A 24,798-nucleotide genomic window follows, 5' to 3' on the forward strand; every position below is an offset into this window, starting at 1 on the left:
TATGTCCTCCCAGAGTAACCTCTTCCTCACATAACTGTCTCTTGCTCTCTCCTAAAGGGCAGCACTTTACTCTCTCCTTCAGCTCTGTTTCACTTCCACCGTGATTGCTATCTCCTTTCCGATTGTTTTATACCCTACCTCCTACAGACTGTAAGTTTGTGAGAAGGGTCCTCTTCAACCTATCGTTCCTGTAAGTTTTCTTGTAATCGTCTTATTTATAGTTAAATACCTCCTCTTATAATATTGTAAAACACTACGGAATCTGTCACCACTGTCTACGGAATTTACACCACTGTCTTTTGTTCATACTGTCTCCTCTGGGCTCAATGTCCCTATTATGGGTGTGCTTGATAGTATATGCAGTTCCACCAGATGTTTATTGCTATATTAAGCCCTCCCTAAAATTTGCTGTATTGTATATATGTTAAAGAAATAACCCACATTCTTACTTTTATACAAATTATTTACATCTGATTAAGTTCCAGTAAAAGGAGAGTTCGTAATAAGCATTTATTTCAGTATTGGGAGGTATAAATATTACCGGGTGTAAGGGAGCAATATACATTACTGGTGTTGATTAGTAGAATCAAGTTGACAGTTTATGTGGGATGAAATGGCATTCATTATCCTTTTGCAACACAAGCACAACTGATGCACACATTCCGTTATCACGTTCTTGTCTCTCGTGTCTTCACAAATGGGACACCAGAGAGAGAATTAGTCGGTAGACTAAGGGTCCCAAATTATTCTGCCTCACAGGGGAGTATCAGAGATGTGTCCAAGGGTCTGACTTGCATACCATACTACTCCAGTCTTGACAATTGGTTTGTGGCCAGGGAAGATAAATAAATAGTCCTGGATTATAAAAATAAACCTCTTTTTTTTTTTTTCTTTTTTTTTTTATTAAGTGAGAACTGTCAAATATAAAGTGATTTTTAAAATTGACATCCTAAGTAGCCAAGCCGTCTGCATAGCTAGCTTGTAAAAATGTTCCAATTTAGTGAAAAAACCTTGCACGTTCTATTATCAGCAAGTTCAACACAGCCTTTCACCCTTTTGAGGTTGAGAAAATAAATACAAATGAATTTGTGAAATAAAATATATACACCAGGACATTACTTCAAACAAAGAGGAAACCTCAATGTATATTACAGCCCCTTTATAATGGAGCATGTCCTAGCAGCCGTACATTAATGGAATTGCTTAAAACATTCCGTTTAGATTATAGCAATGCATGTTGCTGTCGCCAGTACATAATACACAGGACAATCATAACTGTGAAAGTCTATTTATTTCAAGAAAAAAGGATAATTGTCACTTACATTGTACTTATATGAAAGGACATAAATGGGAACGAGAGAACAGAGACACATTCATCTGAACAGTGAAAAGATCAAGGCACCTTCTAGAGTCCAAAGGGCAATTTAGCAGTGCACTTTGGTTCTGTTTATTATTTTATGGAAACCCTTAAGTATGTAATATCATTATTATTTTATTTTATTTTGACAATCACACACATGAGTTGCAAAAACAATAATAATAAAAATAAAAAATCTAAAACGCTAAAGGGTCCCCTAGGGGAAACGGGGGAACTCTTTGCGCTAGCTCTGCTTTTCAGGCAGACTGCTACAGGATTAGTTAAAATTAATTTTTTATTTTATTTTTAACAACCCTTTGCTGAAATCCCAGCCAACAGCACATTAGCCATACTGGCAGCAAAATCACTATAAGAGGCAACAGACTGGTCTTTTCTAATGGCAATATAGATAGTTTAACTAAAAGGTTGTGTTTGGAGAGTAATACCTGGAGATAATTTTATGAAACAGCTTTTTAGAAGGCAACATTTTTAAGGTGACCACAGCTACTCCAGCAGCTGTGGGTTACACTTCCCAAAAAGCTGTGCCAATTAGCGGGAAGGCCAAGCATCATGAACTTCCTTATCCCTTCCCGAAAAGCTGGAACACACACCAAAAACGAAAACATGATACAATGAACTTTCTATACAAAAAGGACCTATCCTCTTAAACCACTCATACTAGTGTATTTATACCGTCTGATTACCAGACTGCTACCGTTCTGGTCAATAACTAGCATTGTCCCCTGAAGCCTCCCATTGTTTGGATTTACGTTGTTCCTGATATTGGGTAGATCATGTATGGTCAAACTTAGAAAAATGAAAGCGCTTTTAGCATTCAAACTGCAGTGAAAAGCATGGAGCAAAGTATCATGGCCGATGTGGTCTACGGCAACTAAAATGCCATTCATTCTTAATCGTGTCTTGGACCTTGTTGTTTTTTTTTTTTTTTTTTTTTTATTCTTACTTTACTCGCAACTTGATGTTAATACAGTCCTATAGAAATAGTTAATGGTATAAAGTGCCATTTCTGAGAAAAAAAAACCACTTCTAGTGGCTGGAAGACAAAGAGCTACTAGATGCACTTCCTTAGACCTTCAAATCAGCTGAAAGCATCCAATTCAGTGCTTCTCAATGAGAAGCATCAAAGTGGTGAGGTTCAGAAATTGCCCTTCTCCCTGATGATTCTTTACTGAGATCACCATAACAGAAGGCAGATCAGCTGCCAAGTAAAGACTGACGTGGTGTTGTATTTTACATTTCTTAATTTTTAAACAAGGGAAGCCTGAATCTACAAGGAAGGCCTGAACTTTAAAAATAAATAACATTTTAATCTTGGAACGAGTAAGGCTTACATGAGTAGCTAAAATGTACTGTATCCAGTTTTTCAATGAATGGGACACTTTCAAGTATGGAGGTAGCTAATCAGAGGTTGTATGCAATAGACAAAGTTCATACAATAACCTTATTCTGCAGGTTGCTCTATGTGGATATATACTGGCTGTAGGTCATGAGCATTGTAGTCCAGAAACATACCAGGTCTAAGTGGTGTTGATAACTTCACATATGATTCTTTGTTAGTCTTCTACTGAAATATATGCAGTGCAATTGTATATATATTTATATAGATATTTACTCTAGTAGTCTCATATTATCCAGATGAAAATGTGCAATAAAATGCAATTATTATTATTTATTATTTTATGCTCCCACTGTTTATCACTCTGGAAACTCCCCAAGAGAGCACGTTACCAAGTAATTTACAATTTGTCTGTCTTGTTACCATGTCTACAGAGATTTAACCACTCCTGTTTTAACACCTATAAACCAGCAAATACTGAATACTTAGCAATTACGATTTGATGTGCACAATTTAGGCCAAAAAAAGTGGATTTAAAAAAAACTAAAAATGCAATTCATTTACTTGGCTATTTTGTCCTAGATTTTTAATTTTAAATGGTTATTAAATAAAGTGATACATTCCAAGTTAAGGCCAACTGATAATTCATATTTTATCAGTTTTTGCTCTTTAAATTTTATATTCACTTTTCATTCCCCAATTTAGTAAATAACCCAGTTAAAGGACCACTATAGTGCCAGGAAAACAAACTCGTTTTCCTGGCACTATAGTGCCCTGAAGGTGCCCCCACCCTCAGGGTCCCACTCCCGCCGGGCTGAAGGGAGTTAAACATTCACCTTTCTCCAGACCTGGGCTCCCTCGGCGCTGGGGACTCTCCTCCTTTTTCGGTCGTCGTCAGCTGAATGCGCATGCGCGGCAAGAGCCGCTGTGCATTCAGCCAGTCCATTGGAAAGCATTCTCAATGCTTTCCTATGGACGCTGGCATCTTCTCACTGTGAAAATCACAGTGAGAAGCGCGGAAGCTCCACTAGCAGCTGTCAATGAGACAGCCACTAGAGGCTGAATTAACCCATTTGTAAACATAGCAATTTCTCTGAAACTGCTATGTTTACAGCAGGCAAGGTTAATCCTAGATGGACCTGGCACCCAGACAACTTCATTAAGCTGAAGTGGTCTGGGTGCCTATAGTGGTCCTTTAATGTTAAAAATAATATCTACACAATTGGATTTTTTTTTTATATAAATAACTTTTATCACCAGAGATTTGAATAAATGTTGGCTGAGCAGGGGATTTCCTGTATGTTTTCTATCTATCACTTAGCAAAATGCATTAAACTTAGAACATAAATGCAGTTTAGTAAATAATCACCATCCCCAAATATTACCAACGGACAGACCAGAGCTTGCTCCTCTACTCCACATGTCCCGAATCATGCTAGTTTCATAGATGTTCATGTTACTTGGTTTTAAGCAAATGAAAATGCTTTATATCACCAAAAAAAAAAAAAAAAATTGAAAACCTAAAAAGTATAAAAATTCCCTAATGTGATATGATTATTTTATAAACGTAATGCAGTGCATCACCTTCCTTGGTTATAAATTGGGTTTGGTAAACAAAATAGATTAATCCAGGGGAATGTCAGGAGCCGTGTTTCAATTATGGAGATTTCAATGAACAGAGACGCTTAGATAAAGGAAGAAGCCACTCTCTGAATTAAATATTTTATAGATTAAATCAGTTTAAATTAAACATTACAGAGACATTCCTAATAAGAGACTGAGCTCTCCAATCTAAACACTGAGTCCATAAGCAATTTACTAAAATAGGGTGCATAAAATCTAAGGCTGGAATGGGCTGACAGATATTTATATTTTTATTTATATTTAAAAAAGAAAAAAAAGGTATTTAAAAGATTTTCAATTCTATTCGTTTGCACTGTACTGCATAGTATTTGCTATTATATTTTTCATTGTAATCAAAAGACAGAGATTGTGCTATAACTGAAATACAACTCCCATGCACCTCAGCTGATAACACAATAATGAGAATCCAACTGTACAAAAGACAGCCTTGGATACGTTGCTTATTTCTCATACCAGGCATCCAGTCAAATTAAATATCAACAAATGTGTATTTTTGGACGTGATCTAAAAAAGCAGGTCTGTATTTTTATTTTCTCGTTCTTAAGCTGAGCCCCTTAAATTTGTATGACCTAAAGTAATAAAACCACTTCAAAACAGCAATGCAAATCTATTATCCCTTGCCCCCCTCCCCTCTCTCCCTTCTTTTCTCCAGTTTTACTCAACTTGCCCTGCACATAGGTGCATTTCAATAGAACTTCTGAAGATCTTGGCATTTCATAATCTAAAGCCATCTGAAGGATAGCCTTTGGAATAACTCTTTAATAGAACAGCTCAAAAGTGATCATCAATCAACAGCAGGGTTCTATGCTTTTCTTCCAAAAAGATTGTGTGAGTAAGGTCAATATGATAGAGTGCAGATAGATAGTCTAAAGGTCCTATTTAAGGTCCAGTGCTGGCAAGATCTGCTGTAGAGATGTATTGACAGGCAGACTTTGGGGCAAGTGGCAATGCACCTGGTTAACGTATTAACCAAAACATTCCATAAAAAAAGGCAACTTCTGTTGCTTCATCAGTTTTCTGAATAAGAAATGTTCACATACATGTCTAAAACTATTAAATTATATAGCAGACAGGAGGCCACTGTTGGTTAATTCTCATCGTGACCAGAATTTAAATTCTAGATTTAATGTCTGGCTGAAAACTCAAAGAATTCAATTTAATTTAAATGAACACTCCAAGCAACCACAGTGCACTCAAGTGCTTATGGTGGTAGTAGTGCCATCCCGTGGTTAATAATCAAACAGTTTTAGCATGGTTTGCCAACCCAGCTGGTCACCCAGGCACCTCATTGGGGTTAATTTGCATGTAGAGTTTTAAAATTGTCTATAGTATTAACTTGTACATATTGGCGCAGACCTGATTGTAAAGCCTGCACATATTTTGAATCCTGGCAAATATACCATTGTCTATTCTAGTATAACCATCCTCTCTATGACTGTACAGTCATGGAGAGTATTTCCTCATATTGTTTCCTCGGCTTGCTGTATTGTTGTACTAATAAGCCCACAGAGTATACTCCAAGAGCTGTTTTGCTTGTTTCTAGACTTGTCGGTAAATAGCTGCCATACACGGTCACTATTAACAATGGACAGTAAATTGATGGTGACTACTAATTACTGATTGGCTGGATGACTGCTAGTAATGTCTACTAACAAAATACCGATCACTCACAGATTAGCCACTCGCTGATAAAGAACACATTGCCTATGTACTAACTACTAGTCAAACCAAAAAAGGGTCACCATAAGCATATTACTTTATCCTATAATGGTCTTCCTCACACAGTATTGCTAGTGTATACAATGTATTAACTTGTGATTCTGTGCTATGCTAGATATATATGTATGTAACTTTTGATGTGAATTTATGCTATACTAGTTGGTGATGGGCATCCAGGTATCATTCCAGTCACACTTCCAGATAATTGAAGATGGGACATACTCCATACTGCTTTACAGCTCTCCCATAGAAAGCTGAAGATATTCAACAAAACCTTGCAAACACAATTTTTTTTTTTTTTTTGCAAGGTGTGCTTAAATCATTTGTCTTCCTCACAGAAAACACGGTACAAGGGCATAGGCAGACATGCAGCGCAGTCTGCTCATGTGCAGCTCAGAATGGGCTGGGCAGTGAGATGTGCATTAGCGCCAGGCTGGCATGCTGCTTTTTCCAGGCATGTCTGCCCATCATTTACATGCCACCATCCCATCCTAATCCCAATTTTATACTTCCCAGTGAAACTTTGAAACATAAATGAGCATAAAAAATAAGTTAAAGTATGTGCATAAACAGTTCACTTAATAACTATCTGAAAATTAACAATTATTCTTTGCAGTTCTGTGATGAGTTAACTTATGAGACCATCGTATGATTTAATAATTGAGTGATACAATAAGTTACTTTCACCAGTAAGAAATATAAAAATCCATATATTTGTTTAAAAGTGTGTTTTTAGCAGTATAATACAATACATATCTGTCCTTTATTGAAGGTGCTTGCTAATATTAAATTGGAAGACACAGGTTTAAGCTACTGATCCCAAAAAGAAATCCGGTACACCGAGATATCTAGTCACTAATTATACAATGAGCTATGTACATATTTTCTGTCTTAATTTTTAAGCTGTTACTTTTTAGTGAAATGTTTATGCACCTATTAGAACTTGTGCTTTACACTTATTAATGTTTTTAACTGTTTTAGTTTTGTTATCTTTTTTCGGCTTTGGCATATTTGGGGGGATTTTATGGTTATATGTTCACAGGTTTTGGAGATAATAGTTCAGTGGTTGGGTTTATAATACATATATTGAGCATTTATTTTTCCTCTGGACATTTGCACTGTCTGTTATATATTGCTGTTTTAAGGAATACATTCTTACATGTTACTTGTGGTGGGTGTTGCTTTGAGATGTAGAATCTAGAAGGGGTGTTGGAATTCTAGTATGGAACATTTTGTTTAAAACTTACTAGCAATGATGGGTTAACACTCCAGATTAGCAGTTTGCAGGCTTTAAGCAAAGCCTACATAAAATCAAATATTATTAAGGTTGCTTTTCCTCTCCGTACATCTGCTTGTCTTTTTTTATTTTGTTATTATTATTTATTATTTATTTATTTTTTTAAACATTGTTTTGCAGATGTGCTTTAAGTATTTCCAAATAAAAGCAGCATTGGAGATAACATTGCAGACTCTGTCCATGGTACTAACAGTACAACCACTTGTGTGTGTTGGAGGATTCAGGGAAATTGTTTACAAGCCTTTTCTTGAATCTGGAACAAGGAATTTAATAAGTGGATATTATCTAATGTCTAAAATGTTGACATTACAATAATTGGTTTATTAAAGTGCACCGACAAGGCATTTTCAGAGAGCGAAAGAGACAGAGAAAACTATCTCACAGAGTGCAAAGCTAAGTAAGTTGATCATCATCAATCATGACACAGTTGCACCATAAAAGGCAGACACAACAGAATACAGGATCAAGGGGAGCATCCCGCAACACTCCACTTGCAAACATTTGAGAACTCCTATCACTCTTTCACAGTAACAGTGACACTTATGTGCAGCGGACACCCAGAAAAGGTGGTAGAAACTAGGCATAGAGTAGAATGCAAAATATAGCCTTTCAACCAGCAATTCTTCAACATATTAGGACTGCAATCCACATCATCCTTCGTCTGCCTTTGTCGGACAGTGATAAGTGAGAGTTGTGGCATAAACGTTTGTTCGGATCTGCTAAAAGGTAAAACCCAAGCTCAGACTGAATGTTGGGTAAGAAGATGGAAGATTTGATGTATGCGGGCCAAGTGTTTATTTTGTGCTCTTTGTACCCTGCCAGCTGTAAGGTTCATTGCTATGTGTGTATGTCTAATCTTGCCATATCCGGTAACTACATTGTGCAAAGAGACGTTATCCAATTTAGCCTCCCAGATGCTGGGTGTCTTGGAGGTCACAGACTAACAGGTTTAGCTCAGACACAAAGCGGGAGAGATGACAGTGAGCTTGACAGCTGGGATTCCCACATCACATTACAGCCTACAACTGCTAACATTCCCACTGAGTGCCCCTGGTCCCTCGGGAAGAGACTGCTAATCCTCACCACAATCTCCTATTTGTAGAACAAGGTGCAGATTTGGAGGCGCCTCCTCGCATGTGTGTAGGAACAGGGGGGAGAAGGTGTAGGGGGAAAAATACTCCCCAGAAAATCTTGCTTGTAAGATTGTTTCACTGTTTAAGTCAAATTAAAAAACCAAAACAAGTTTAAAGAGTGGGTTATTTAATTCTAATAGACTTCCAAGGGCCTAGATATTATAATTTTTTTTCAGTTGAAATATATGTATGCTTTGTAAATGGGGCTGAGAATAATATGTGCTGTCCTCTCAGATTTACTTTGGTTCCTACGCCAAAGCATGAGGCACAAAAACAGAAGGAAATACACTCCAGAAACGAATTATCAAAACATTCCAATTGCAACATTAGATTTTAAAAATGGCTAGATGTATGTACACGTCCTATAGCTGATGGGCATACTGCATCAATCAATGAAAATATTTTCTATTGAAAGTGGAACTGTCACTTTTTAGTTTTCCATAAAGTTCAAATCGTTAGGAACAATTTACATAATACTCTGTTGCAATTTCACAGAACATTTCAAAATATATACATGAAGCAGGTAGGCTAGTATTTGATTATGTCAAAATATGGCCTCAAAAAACCCCAACAATTCTAATATAGGAGAAAGCAATAATGCATTAATAAGCTTCCTTGTCTTGCCATTTCCCAACTCTCAATAATGGGGAATAGGCATCTTCACATCTGTGGTACATCATTGCACAATTGCAGGATGATTTGTGTTGGTTCCTGTGGGATACTCCATTGACCCTCGTTTTGTATTTTCATACTTATGCAAGCGTAATGCAGCTCCTGGCAGATTCACCTTCCACCAGCCAAAGACCAGACAATAGCAGTTCTAAGGATGGAGAGATTTAAGGAAGGATACTTCCCTTCCATCATGCAGCAAACATGTCATCTATGCAACTTTACAAAAACAAAATGTGAAGAACACACACTTGACTTGACAGAGCCTCTGTAAATGTGCTTGATGTGAGCTGGTCTGAAAGGCCACGTGTCTGAAAGGGTCCTTTAGTGTAAAATTAAATTCTACATGCTTATCCCATTATTACATGATTCCTATTTCTCACCAATTGTCAATCACATTGTTTTGAGGCAGACTATGTCTGGCTCAGCGTGGTGGATAATGATGTCCAATGCAACTACAATGCAGACGTTCTATACCTGCTACTCAGATTCTATGTATATAATGTTGCAGCCATCATAATTCAGATGATACAGACATTGCCACTGTTTTAGGGTGTCAGGAAGAGAGGTGCCAAATCTCAATTGCTGATGACTTTCTACCATTTACGCTGTAAATAGGCTTGTGTAATCTGCAAGTAATTACATTACAGAGTTTGTTTTAACACAGCCAGCGCTTCCTACCCCAGGGAACTCTGCTTATTCCACTAGCTAGGTAACTGGATTACTGTCATGTGTCATCATTTTAACTGGAATAACTAATGTGTTCTTAAGCAGATGATAACAAGACTATTCCTGCTGGGAAGGGCTGTCTAATAAGTTTATGAGAAAGCATTCCTGGCAATCTATCCGTAGGGATCAGGTCCTCTCCCTACAATCCTATCTCTTTGGACAGGTGCTTATATTGTTTTATTGATAGAAAGGCAATTTCCTTGCATGTCTAGTTTAAGTAATTACTTAATGTGAAACACAAACTTCGCATTTACACAGAAACCCCATGTTTACAACTAATGAGGATATAAGATGTTATATATTAAAAAATATTGGAATGGGGAACCACTGACATGTCAGTTGCTCTGACTGCAACTCCAGTGATGCTTAGCCTGCCGACAGTACTAGTTAACTCACCGTGCGCGAAAGCATGATAGTGTTTAAAGTGGCATAAAGGACTAAGGCAATGATTTTAGATTAAATAAAAAAAGAAATTGTAGAATCTGGGGATAATATAATGGAAAACAGTAAAATTTACAGAGAGGAGTAATAGATGTGAGCAGTGAGAGGGGGAAAAGAGTGTGGTAGATGGGTAAGCAGTTTAATATTTGAGAGATATAAATATGGCAATTTAATTAAATATGTTATAGGTCACAACATGCTAATCAGAATTGTCCATACTGCCCCTCTTATCCTACAAAAAAAAAAAATTGCAAACCTATACTGTGCCTAACACACCATACCATTGCTCCCGCATTGCCCAACACAGAGTGAATCATAGTGACGGACAGGATGTGAGAATCCTCACAGCGCAGGATCACGAGAGAGCATCAATACTGGCCAAGAAAAAGCGTTAAAATGGCCTACCAAAACTTGTACTATTAAAGGAGAATGAACTACTCATTTGTGAATTATTTTCATAGAAGTCGGGGAATACATAAAATAGATTATATACCAATTTGTCCACAGGTATTTAAAATAGTTTTTCACCCCTGCAACTAATGTGCCACTTCCCTTTAAATACTCTTAAATGCAAAATGGGATAAATAATCCGATACATACTAACTAGCCCATGCAGTACGAATAGTCTCTAAGCAATAAGACAATCTTAATGCTAGTTCTCATGAGTTGTACAGTACAGCAATGTGTTTATTGAAGTCATTCTTTCATCCTGTACTTGAACACTGTGTCACACATGCACAACTTTCTTGGCAAATAAAAAATATTGCCCCCAAATTTCCCTGACTAACTCCAAGACATACCCTTTATTATAACTACCCTTTTGAAAATGTGACCTTATTGTTAATATATATATATTTTTATTTTTTTTGTTAGTTTGTTTTTGTTTTTGTTTTTTTGTATGGCTCTGGCATGTCACCACTATTCCTTATCCCAAGCTGTGAATCTTGGATCAATATTTGTACTGCATCATTGCCAAGGACTGTATCAGCAGAACAGCTATGCCCTATCCATTCAACATTATTACTATTTAGACACGATCCCAGGCTTACAAAATGCTATTTTAGAAGGCAATTCCCATTTTAAGATGTTGCTGCACAGATCGCAGAACACCTTTTCACAACTGGTGGGCACATCATCCATATCACAGACCCAGCAGCTGTTGAGGCAAAATAAAATTTGAAGTGGCTTTAAAACAGTCATAAAATACATTTGGTTAATCTGTTTACAAGCATCTACCACACTACCAAACTACAAACCGCAGTGTCGTAGTATTTTATAAAAACCCACACAGTGGGCAATTATTTATTACTGTAATTTGTTTAAAATACACAATGCACACACCGCCTCCCTGTCTCCTCCAAAGTGAATAATAATTTGATATGATAGTCAACCTCCAAAACCTAATTTGTAACCTATGAATTGTTAACGCTAACTATGGATGTATTTTGACGTATGCACAGTTTATAAAGATTTGCTAAATCATATTAGACTTACTGGGGAATATGCATGTATCTACAAATTCCTAAACACAAATGTCTATGTAGAGAGGCGGAGCTAAGCGAGAGAACAGAGCGGTCGCATGCTGGATGCGCTCCATAGGAAAACAGCAATATTTGCCCTTTATCGGGGACCCAGACCCCAAATCAACCGACCCAAAGCTCCCTGACCAAGATGGGACGGAAGACAAAGAAGCAGAAGCCGGACCGACCCAATCCCGGGACCACTATAGGCGAGTTATTCCGCCGATCCCAGGGCGCGTGCGGTCCCAAAATGGCCGCTGAAAGTGATGGCTACTCAGACTCCTCGGAGGATTTTTACCCGGAGGAGAGAGCTGACAGCCCAGCACCTGGGAAACCTCCTCAGCCGCGAACGAACTCGGATGATAGGGGGCCGGTGACAGCGGCATTGCTAAAAACCATGCTGGGGGACTTGCAGAAGACGTTGCAGGCAGACGTGGCCCAACTGAGAGCAGATCTCACGGGCCTGGTAGGCCGCATTGAAGCGACGGAAACAACTTCCTCACGACACACGCAGGAACTCACGGAGCTCAGACAAGAGATAAAAACACTCAAAATACACCAAGCCAAAATGGAGCACCGCTTCGCGGCAATAGAGGACTACCGACGCCGCAACAATATAAAGATCCGCGGTGTGGCGGAGGATGTCCCCACGGAGGAGATACCGCACTTCCTGAGAAGGCTTGTGGGTACCTTACTATCAGCTAAACAGGCCAAACACAACAACATTGAGGCGGCCTTCCGGTCCCCTAAACCCCGGAGAGCGCCGGCCGAAGCCCCCAGAGACCTGGTGGTGCGATTCAAGACCTCAGCGGACAAAATGGCGATCCTCACAGCCCTAAAGGGGGAAGCCATATACAGATTCGAAAACATGGACTTATCCTTTTACATGGACCTATCAGGGGACACCCTACAATGGCGCAGGTCCCTACAGCCGCTTACCACACAGCTCAGGGCTCACCAAATCAAATACCGTTGGCGCCCTCAACATATATTGCAGGTACTGCACAACGACACGGTCCACACCATCTCAGACCTCCAAGGAGCGCCCGCCCTGCTCCGCACATTGGGCCTACCACCAGGGGACCTACGGGCTGCTGACCTACCGGGGCAAACGGCAGCAACAAGGAGCTGGGATCCGGCGAAGATCATCCCCTTCATCCCTCGGGAGAGAGGAAGCGCAACCGGTACAGCTACAACCACCTAAGACCCCAGACACTATGCAACCAGAATCAGAAGATCATAGCCTGCTGGAGGCGCCACCGGCAATGCAGATAGCCAGCCAGCTCCAAGGGACAATCTGCTCAATCATCTGCGGTGAACCTAAACTGCACAGTTCTGAGACTGTTATATTATATTTTATTTTAATGTTTAGACTAAAGATTTTATTTTAATGGTTCAGCTTAACTCTTTGCTGCAAATAATGTTGGCTACCCGCATATGGGGACCTACTCACCTAGCTGGCAATAACCCATCTCTGCCCTGACTCTGCCGACAGCTAGAGGGCTGACTGTCCACTTACTTTAGCGACCATGAAAGTGCCAAGCTAAGCAGACATAAGGCGAGAGACCACACAAAGCGGGACCTTAGTTGGCCCACACTTATACGATTTATATGTTTACCCCCTCCCCCCATGCGAGAACCACGACATCACCCACACAGATCACCACGATTGATAGACGCACCGTCATTATCACACTAGGCATTGCACACAGTTGCCAACCTTCTTAGCGACCGTTCTTAAACAAGCTGATATACTCAGGTGTGGCGTTCATAGAAACATGTTCATCATCTACGAGAAAAACAATGTCACTGCAAAATTAGACACGAAACTAAGACTATATAGCCACGGCCTGTACAGCAAGGACCTAGCGGGACCGTTAGTTTAGACTATTGGGCGCGACTCACCGATGACTCAAATGATGCTGTCACTCATCCACTTTACAGACGTACGATAGTACCTTCTAGGCAAAACTGTTTTGTCTTTTGTTTTGTTTTTTGTTTCTAAAAAAGTGCTATGTCTTTAATGCCATATGTTACAGAGTGTTTGCGAAATCGATGGTACCAGCTATTGTGGCGGTACATAATCGCCTGTTAATCTTATGCACAAACAAAAATAAAGAATATAAAAAAAAAAAACAAAAAAAAAAAAACAAATGTCTATGTAACTGTATAATTGTTTTTGTATTTATTTAATGTTTTTTTTTAAATGTTGAAAAGGTCTTTCATTAAGTGTCTATCGGCCATGACAATTCACTTTACTAAAAAAATAAATTATATTTTTAGAGCTATTTCAGACTAGGAGAATTTATTCCAACTAATAAAATGGGGGAACCACAGATTACATGAACATAACATAACATCCAGACGTTCTTGGAACATTTTTTTTTAAACTATACTTTCTATGTTTTTGATCTTCTAAAGGTTCATTAATAAAATAATGCAGACTATGAGACAATGCTCAAATGGAAATATTCACGCATTCATTGCTGATTGCACATGAGAAGCACAGATTCACTCATAATCATGTCTGCTAAAGATTGTGTATGCAAAATTATTCTACAATCGTACTTTAAATAACACAAAAATCCTATCTCACTGATAAATCCCACAGCTTTGACAAGTGTCACACACTTTGCTTGATTGTCACGCATTGAAAAGTGTCGCAATAATTCATGAACATTCCACAGAAGAACAAGAGGGAATAAATGTGTGTTTCCCCCCCCCCAATACGGATAAATTATTTTATCTTTTCTTAGCTATATTATATAGAAAGCTGGCTTCTGTGTCTGTTCATTCAGTTTAGGCAGCCTTCATGCAAAATCCCTGTATCTGCACATCTGTGTTCAAGTCAGAACACTCTCTGTTCAGCTCTGGTAGTATTGTAATATTTTGTTGTTTGGTATTGCTAATCTAGCATTTTATGGCACAGATTCCATCAAAGGTTACAATACTTTCTATCTTTCTAGTATGCATCTCTTGCTAGCATGTCACACAGTCACAGCTGAAATTCTTTATGGAATGCACGTGATTAGATGAATAATTATTTTAACAGGATGGGATTTTGACTATTTTGTTGGTTTAGATTGGAAAATGTTCATTATTTAATTGTTTATAGTTTCACGAACCCTGGAGTCGTCTCTTGTAGAATGTATATGTACACACGCACACAGTCTGCCATTATTCCTTATTAGAATATTGCAGGTTAAATGTGTGATCAGACCCTCTGAGTGACTGCCTGCAGTTTGCCAATTTAAAGCTTCTGTAACTTTCATTTTCAATCAATGTGTTCCGCTAATCTCACACGTTAAGGTGCAACCTTAACACTAAATGATTCTGCTACTCTGACAGCTCTGACCCAGCCAACACAACCATACAGCTTAATTGCTCCCCCTTCCCTCCAGTAATTTCACTGTAGGATTTTAGTAGCAATGAGAGTTTATTTGTTAAAGTGAAATTACATTTTAATTTTGAATGCTTTTGTACCTTTGAGAAAAACAAAAGTTAAAATTGTTTAGCTGCCGTAGAAATTGAAAACTAGCACATTTATTCTTAGATATGCACATCATTTTACATTCTCCACAATAAACTTGATTGGGGTAAAAGATTTTTAGACTGGGGATGTACACTATCCATATCTAAATGTACCTCAGCCTACTGACAGAACATCTGTTCCTTTTGAGTATAGTATTGTGTTTTCATGATCAGGATAAAAATGCTTGTTAATATACGCCATTTTATCCTATACATCAATGTAATATTCTTTTCAAACCTTTACCTTTGTCATAGAGTAAATATTAAGGAAACCCTGTTTAGTGGCTCTTTATCTTGAATGGAAAGGTCTTTCAGACTGAATTAAAAAAGGTTATCGTATTGTATTTCTTGGTTAAATACCTGTAGTATGGCATTGTATGTTTGTGGTTATAGCAGCAGGAGGTATATATTGTACTTTCAATCGACTGAACATATCAATGACCTTGTTTGCTATCCTATTATGGGACTGACCTTTGAAATCCCCTTTGCATTTTATGTGGATTTGAAGGTATGTGTTAATGTGTGTGCACTGTCCTACAGCCTTTATAAACCTCTTATAGGAAAATAGTCTCTTTACAGTTTATAAAATAAATTTGAAATATGGGCATCTTAATATTGATATAAAGAGGCTATTATTTTTAAAGGTTATTTAAACATTATTTGTGTTTCAGACAAGCTAAGTGATTCTTTTAAACATAAGTGAACATGTTTTATTATTTTATATTTTAGGGGCTGTAAATATTGTGCTCAGGTGGACACTAATAAACCCAAAACTGCTGCTTGTATGCTTAAACAGCATTGTGGCATGTGGAACTAATTCTTACTTTACAACTCTGGAGTTTAGAATATCTAGATGCCGGTGGGAGGTAGGCTAAGGCGCAAAGAAGCAGGCCTGGCTGAAAGGGGGTTGATCTGCCCAAATTATTGAGTTTAGCCTGGTGTGAATGTCAGCGAAAAGCCTGGTGTGAATGTCAGCGAAAAAAACTGGGGACAGTTTTCCAATTCCCCGAAAGGGTTCTAAGACGGGGAAAGTCGGAAAGGACCTAAATATTGGTACTGTCCCACTAAAATCAGGCCGGTTGGGAGGTCTGCAATTGGGTAACAAACTGTCCAAGAATATCCTTAGAAGATGAATTTACAGGCCGGTTCACATAAGGAACAAGAGGCTGACAGGCCTGTTAACACCTACTGAATATTTCTGATTGGAAACGGTCTGTAGTATCTTGCAGCATCCTTATCTTTTGGGATAGCAGATAAAAAAAAATAGGTGGCTTAGCCTGTTTTATGTATCCTGTTTACGTGTGCCATGATTTACCAGTTGAAGTTGAATTACTATCAATGTGTCAACAAAACTGGGATGACACATCCTGCAAAAAGTTATACCTCTGCCTAAATGTCTTGCCCTGTTTCAGCCAACCTGAATGGAATGTTAACGAAAATGACATGGTATATGGTTTTCTTGTTCACAAGCCATGGTCTCCTAAAAAAAAAAATGCATTATGCATAATATCAGATTGAGTGTTTCAGCACAAAGTGGGTAAGATTGTAGCAAAATAGGGCATTGCATCTGCAAAGTTCTCTACAATCTCATGCTGTGACATGATCACGAGGTAATCTCAGAAAATGCAACTCCAGATTTTAAGTACGTTTACAATTTTGACCTGAAATTAGCTGTAGTTCCTCATATTTAGGTTTATCAGTGGCAGATTTGTCTAATTTCTTAAATAGGTTAAATGAGGTGCACATTGATTCAATGAGACTCCATGAGGAATTGGAGCTGTGCATGTGCAATAGCCTCCCACTGCTTTCCTATGGGAAAGCATTGGATTGGCTGAGATAGTCAAATTTGATTATCTTAGCCCAGGAGGGGTACGAGTCCAGCCGCAACGGTCCCGCACGGTGCTGCAATAAAGGTAAGTAATATCTCCTCTTAAATTGGTTGCCGGCAGGCTGGGAACCTAAACTAGGTTTTCAGAGCTATTGTGACAGGAGTACATGTTTGTGTCCCTTTTAACCCCTTAAGGACCAAACTTCTTGAATAAAAGGGAATCATGGCATGTCACACGTCATGTGTCCTTATGGGGTAAAGGGGAGAGATTAGTGTGTGTGTATATAAATAAATATATATATATGTGTGTGGGTCTGTAGTGTTTCACTATGTTTATAATAGGGCTATGTCACAGCATTTACAGAATTTAGTAATTCCAATCACAAATTTAGCCTTGGGTTAGACATTGTTAGAATGGAGACCATTCTAATGTAAAACTCTCCATCTTTAAAGTTTAATTATGTTGGATTGTGCTCCCTTCCACAAATATGAACTAATTAACAAAGGAGAATTGAGATTTTGCATGTGTGTTTTTCTATCTCTTCATAGCAAGAAAATGTAATGAAAACTATCAGCACCTTTTCCTGTAAATTTGGGCAGACACTTTGTCATCCATAATCTCCCACTCCCTCCTCTGTTAAAATTGGCGAGAAATTTACATCTCCCTTGTGCGTGCCCCCACCTCCCAAAATCATTTTTTTTTTTTCATCTTTTGTCTGCTGCTTACGCTTTCACATCTCGGCTCCTTTCCACATATTACAGAGAGAATTTCTCTAGCAGAGAGAACTGCAAATTGCTTGTTAATATAAATCCGCCAGCAGAAACCGAGAAATCAGTGAGAAAAGAACGAATTAATGTCAGTTTGAGAGCAAGGTCCTCTCTTTGTCTTTCACAGTGATATGTTTTATGGAATAAAGGGTCAAACCCATGTAGGGGTAGGGTGCCTTAATGACTTCTCCTACGTAGCCCCGAGACTGCAGCTGAACACTGCGTTGGCAAAGTAATTTGTTGATTGGGACTTTTTGAATAGATTAAAAGGTCAGTGCCATTTAGAAGCAAAATGGCTGAATGACAGTGATATGTTTAATAGGTATTTATTGTGAAATAGAATTGAAAACCTTTATCAGCTTCTTGTAACAATCCAACAATCTGCACAGTTAGAAACTGATATATTTGAAGTTTATTACCTCCCCACACCCCATTTGCTTTGACTTATCCAAGGTTAGGATGTTTAATTAGATTGTAAATGATTAATCCTACTCTTGCTGTTAAACTATTTTTCCATAGGGCTCTACGGAAGAAGAGGGATTTTAGTGCTGAATCTCAAGGGTCGGGTTGAAGATGACGCTATGCACTATGCTCCCCAAACAGGAATATATTACATAAACTCCAAGGCTGATTACGGACTTAAAGGGACACTCCAGGCACATAAATAACTTTATCTAAATTCATCTATGAAGTTGTTATGGTGCCAGGAGGCCCCCAGATGCATTCTTACCTCAAGGGGTTAAGCCCCAGCAATGTCAACTCTCCCCCAGGTGGGATTTGACTTCTGCCTGGCGGCACTCCACTCTTCCTAATTCTGAAAATTCAGAAGCTGAATGCCGCCTAGGGGAGTGGACATCGCCAATGGAGGCAACTTTGGGGTTAAAACATTTGAGAATGGTTTACCCCTTGAGGTTAGAGTGCGTTTGGGCCTTCTGACTCCATAACAACTTAATTTAGAAAAGCATTCTAATTTAAGGGAAGAGCTTTGGAAAATGTTAGAAAATATTCTTCCTTTAAAATAAAGTGTAAACCTAGATCATGCAGTGATATTTTTCCATTTTTAATTTTGGCATTGCTTCCCCTGTTTACAGTGTAAATTATTTAGGGGTGTATTTAATTACTTTTTACTGAAATAGTTGAAAGCAATTATATACAGCCGGGAATATTAGGGTAATTAATTTTTGTACTTTATTTTTTTTACATGATGAAATTCCTTTAGGGTTCTATACATCAGTTCCCAAGTCCCTTTAACAGTGACTGTTGTATAATATCGTCCCAGGAGTACATGAATTGTCCTTCAGTGGCTCAGTTATTCTGACAGATCCATCTGTACTCATCATGAGAGCATGTCCCTAATGGGAAAGTATCACTTTTTCTATGGGGAAAATGATAATGCTTCATTCCTCCTCAGTACCCTGAGTGAAACTGTTATACACTTGTATTACTGTCAAGCGGTTGTTGCATGCTACCTTCAAAGCTGCTTTCACTCGAGGATCGAAGATTTTCACCTGACCATGCAACATCACAAAAGTCAGTATGTTTGCCAAAATCGCAAGACTGAATTACGTGTTAGATGACTAGGGCATGAAAAGGGGTCATCATTGTATAATGGAATTCTTGTTTTTCCAAGAGTGCCTTTATTTGGCTCATGGAAATGCACATAGTACCCCTATAATAGATAAATATATCCCATCACCCAAAAGGAGTGATTAGCTTTATTGATCATATTGACCACCCTGCTTTTCTCCACCAAATTGGTTGTCAGAAGAAAATGGACCTGATAAAGCTATGACTAGCTCACTCGTAAACTACTACTTGAAGGCAGTTAAGATAAACAGTGAGAACTTAGAAGGTACATTTTCTTATTCATCAATACTGACAGAGAATGGGGTTCAACCCCTTTGCTAAACACTGGACCACAAATTAGAGATCGGTACCTTGTGTTGGGGCATCTGATATTTACAACATGTACTATAGAAGATATAGAGCAGGAAAGGCAACCTTTGGCACTCAAGATGTCGTGGGCTACATCTGCCATAATGCTGGCAAAGCATCAAGGAAATCGTAGTCCACCACAACTGGTGTGCTGAAGGTTGCCTGCCCTTGATTTAAAGGGTTACGACTGGAAACGAAAACCATTTCTTTGAAAGACACATGAGCCTTAAACTAAAAAGAGCAAAGTGACTTAATGACAACAAAATTGCATAATACATTAAGAGGACTGTTGAGATTACCATTTGATATTCGGGCTCGTGCATACATTCTATGCACAACATTTTTCTTTATTATTTATTTATTTTTATTTTTTCTGGATGTCGAGTGTTTCAGACCACTGTACCATTGGTGTTTGACATTGTTTTACCTGGCAATAAGGAATTCTAAGGCAGCAATATACAGCCTACACATTACTATTATTTTTAATAACTGAAAATATACCAAAATCCACAGTCTATCATTCAGCCGATGCTGCTGTATTAAAGCCACAATCTGTAAATTTTCACTCACTTTACTGCTGGGGATTTAAAAGGTCAAACACAAGTTGCTTTTCCCTCTAACCCATTATCTTTTACCACATGTAAGTTTACCGAAATGCTACTGTGATCAAGAACTGTTTTTTTCCATGCTAACACCACGGTAAAGTTGATAATAGGCAGGTGCCATTGATCACTGCCCTGTGGAGCTTACAATCCAAATCTCACATTTCTTGTTTGAAAATAAATATACCTGTGTGTAGAGAGCTGGAATTTCACAAAAAGTATTTTATCCATCACTTCAGCCAAGTGAATTTTTTTTTTCAGAATTTGAGACGAACATTAGCCTTCCAATCACTTCACTAAATATATACCCCCTTTGCATAACAGAATTACTCCCTCTTTCTATAACTCCAGAGTTACATAAACTAATTCCTCAATTTGTATTTGTTTATAATATATTTTTACAGCTCTTAAATTGAAAAATGTATAAATAAATATCTATATAATTGTGTTTTGTTGTATTTATGTATTATTTATAATTAACCACAGGGGGCACTGCAAAATGATGTCTTGAAAGTTAACAGATGCATGGCTCTCATTCTCAATTAACTGAAGTGTATGATACATTTGGACATTTAAACCCTGCATCTCCATCACACGCTACAGGTATCTGCTTAGGGATTTTAGTGTCAGTAAGGGTTTCCACAGATTTCATTTTTAAAAAGTCTATTGAGTATAAAGTCTCTAATAGGTAACAATTTATATTTTTCCTCTTATAACAACTAAACTTTTTTTTTTTTTTTTTTTTTTTAACCATTGAATTTAAAATAATAGTTTGGAAAGTAATGTAAGTTCATCAGAAATCTGTGAATACGTAATCTGCAATAGAAATGATAATAAAAAAAATTCAAATATTTCCCATTCCACAATTAAATCTTGTTTTTGTTTTTTTTTTCCTTACATTTATTTCCACCAGCAGTGAAATAGAAAAAGAAAAAAATAAACTTGCAGGAAAAAACAAAACAATTTCTGTTCTGTTGGTGACAGACGTAAGATGTTCATTGCACCATGTGTTTTAATTTTCACCCTGAATTTAACAAAAAGGGAAAGAAAAAAAAAAGAACCCTCAGGATGTATGCAAATGGTATCCAAGCACTTGCATTGCTCACAATGTATCTTTTTTTTATTTATTTTTTAAGTGATGTATTAAACGTTAGAGTTCTCCCACAACCGTTTCAACTTACTGTCCATCTACTACTTTTATATTCTGTATTGTCAAGGGTGGGGATTTTAATATTTATTCTTGTCCCCTTTCCTACAAAATATCCCCTGAAGTCTCGTTTCATTTTTTTTTCTCTTTTGTTTTTTGTTGGTTTTTTTTTTTCCAGTTTTTTTTTTGCCTCACAGCTTAAGTTTGTTTGTTTTCCTATTTCTTTGTTGTGAATCCTTTCTGGGCACAGATAAAAACGAGATTTCACTAGGAATGAGGGAATTGATCAGTCCATTGATATGGTTTATCATGTATACGAATAGTCTGTGTCCGGGATACCACCATCTCTATATCCTCTATGAGTGCTGTAGCCTATCGTGTGAGTGCTTTTATAAAGACTAGTGCCATTAGATGGGAATATGGTATGGATAACATACTCCTCCTTAGCCCGATGAGGGTTTATAGGTAGCATCTGAAGCCCTGGTCCTCTTATCTCCAAGATAGAGTTGTCTTTCTTTGTGCCTGATTCAACATAATCGTCCTTTTTACGGCTGCCCCTGCTGTATGCTCGTTCGCGGGTCAACAGTTGCCCAGCCCGATGGACATACCAGCAGATGGATCCCAGAATGAGAAAGAGGAAGACCAGGGTGACTGCACCACCAATAATGCCTGCCAATGGTAATCCAGCTAGTGTATCAGCATTTTGTTCACGGTTCAGTGTAGTGGTAGGACCATAAACATCTGCTGTCTCTGCTTTTGCACAAACAGGTGACTCATCTGCATGGTAAGTATTCCCAGCATCCATGCTTACCATGCATATGATGTAGGTAGAACGAGGTTCTAGGGCAGTGAGGAGATACTCTGTCTTGTCTCCTTGAACCAAGGTTTCTGTGATAGAACCTACAGCTGGGCTGTGCCCCAGTCTCAGCCAACTGAGACGAAAGGAACTTGCAGCAAGAGATGATTTCCATGTTATACGAATGCTGTCTGCTGTCAGTGGCTTCACATTAATAACCAAGGCTTTTGTTCCTGCTCCAGTTTCCATGGGGTAGTCCAAACTGGAATCTGGCAATCGAATCCCAGGCCTCTTAGATTTCAAGGTAAAGAGAGAACCCTGAGGTGGGGTTGTTATTACTGGACCAGCAGGAGTAGCATGAGCAGATGCTGCGTTGCTTTGTGGTCCTCCTTCAAAACACTCATCCATCTCATGAGTGATATCCTTAATGGCCATCCCACGAACCTTTTCAGGACCCTGGCACATTAACCCACGAACATTTACCACAGTTGCTCGAGCTTTCACCCAGTCCCGCAGCCAGATAAGGTTGCAGCCACAAAACCAAGGGTTGTTCCTGAGGAAGAGCTGAGATAGGCTCTCCAAGTCATCAAAAACACCACGGGGGAGAGCTGTGAGATTATTATTGGACAGGTCCAGTCTTTGCAACTGTCTCATTTTAGACAAAGTATTGTATGGGATATGGGTAATAGCATTATCCTGTAAATAGAGCTTCTGCAAATGAGTACTAGGAAGGTTTAGTGGAGGCGCTATCAATGAGTTTCGAATTAGGGACAATTCTGTCAAGTTTTGAAGGCGACTAAATGTGTCATCTGCAATGCGCTGGTTGGCCAAAAGATTACCATCCAACACTAGCCTCCTCAAGCTATTAAGTCCCTTAAAAGCATGGAGAGGGATAGTAGAGATTCGATTGTCATCCAACCTCAACTCTTCCAATGTGCGTGGTAAGCCATTGGGGATACTGCTGAGGTGATTGCGTGAAAGGAACAGTAAGCGAAGTTGTCTACTATCCAGAAAGGCATCATCCTCAATGCTAACTGTTGACACAGAATTATCATCTAAGTGGAGTTTCTCTAACAGTGGAATACGGGTCAGGGCATCACGGGTCACACTTCGTATATTATTATCCTGGAGGTGAAGCTCCCGAAGTGAGCGTGGAAGATTTAGAGGGAATTCATCAAGGTCATTCTCGTACAAGTAGATAACTCGCACATTGATCTTAGTCTTTAGCTCATTTGGGACTCCAGCATTGTTGATCTGATTGTTCTGGAGGTAGAGGGTCGTTGCATCATCTGGGATGTCTGCTGGGATTGAAGTTAGACCACGGTCATTGCAATAGATGAAGCCGTTGTCACAACGGCAAACATATGGGCAGTTGGTACTATCTATTACTTCTGTCAGAAAGGCTATAAGTCCATAACACAGGAAAAGCCAGTCACGCAAATCTAATGTAGCTGTTGTCATGGCAACTGTGGTGACAGTCACTGTTGTGGTTGCTGCTGCCGAAGCAGCTGCCATAGCTGTGGTGGTAGTGGTAGTTGTGGTGATTGCCATTCTGCAGCTAAGTCACTATTTACCCAATGAACTGGGTCCCTGTGTTTTGGCCCAGATCTTTGTCTTCTTCCTGGAAGAAACAGAAGTAAAGATAGTCAGAAAGGTCATAAGTAAGATAATATAAGCAGTATTTAGGATTGTTATAAATTATTGCAAATGTGGTACTACTACTTAAGCTACATTTTTCACATTTTATTTTTAAAGATCATTGTTGTACATTATATATATATATATATACACATATGTTAGCTCTCTGATCATGCTCACACATGTCATGCAATACATTTTCCTAGTGGCTGGAAGAGTTTAAGATCCAGTCTCCATTTGTTTTACAAATTGGAAGGTTAAACAAAAAGGGGAGCATATCACATTCTCATTATGTAATTTCATATACACATGTCAATTCCCGTCAAGATACTCTCCCTAAAACAATCGGTGTTTCCTGCAACCATGTTGCTCTTCCACCCTAGTCTTACATATTTAATGCAGCCATGTTCTTCTATTCCACTCCCTCCCCAGCCATACCCCTTTCCCTACCTATCTACAGGTGTTCCTCTTACTACACAGTTATCCAACCCGGTTTAAGATGTTGAGTGGTGCCTGCCCATTTCTGCTGCCATGCTGATACACTAAATGGTTTGCTGGAATAAGCCATACTGATTCGTTGAAGTGTCAGATACGACACGTGTCGGTGAACGCTCACTCTACAGTGACATCAACTTCATCAAACACTTGAAGTGGCACTGTCACCATCTGGAGATTTTGCATATGCAA

At 38.6% G+C, this 24,798-nt stretch overlaps 2 protein-coding genes across 5 annotated transcripts in view; one reads left to right on the forward strand and one right to left on the reverse strand.

The window, feature by feature from the left end:
• MACROD1 (mono-ADP ribosylhydrolase 1) overlaps nt 1-24,798 on the forward strand; it is a 750,918-nt gene that overhangs the window by 466,838 nt on the left and 259,282 nt on the right. The window lies entirely within an intron of this gene.
• The window catches only part of FLRT1 (fibronectin leucine rich transmembrane protein 1), a 218,509-nt gene continuing 215,562 nt past the window's right edge, over nt 21,852-24,798 (reverse strand). For all 3 annotated transcript variants that reach the window (XM_063437781.1, XM_063437780.1, XM_063437782.1), the window contains one exon: nt 21,852-24,094. In XM_063437781.1, the coding sequence (XP_063293851.1) occupies nt 21,985-24,024 (2,040 nt within the window). In that variant the 5' untranslated portion in view covers nt 24,025-24,094 and the 3' untranslated portion in view covers nt 21,852-21,984. The remainder of the gene's footprint in view (nt 24,095-24,798) is intronic.

This window comes from Pelobates fuscus, chromosome 12 (genome assembly GCF_036172605.1).
Source record: "Pelobates fuscus isolate aPelFus1 chromosome 12, aPelFus1.pri, whole genome shotgun sequence".
In the NCBI taxonomy this organism is placed as follows: Eukaryota; Metazoa; Chordata; class Amphibia; order Anura; family Pelobatidae; genus Pelobates; species Pelobates fuscus.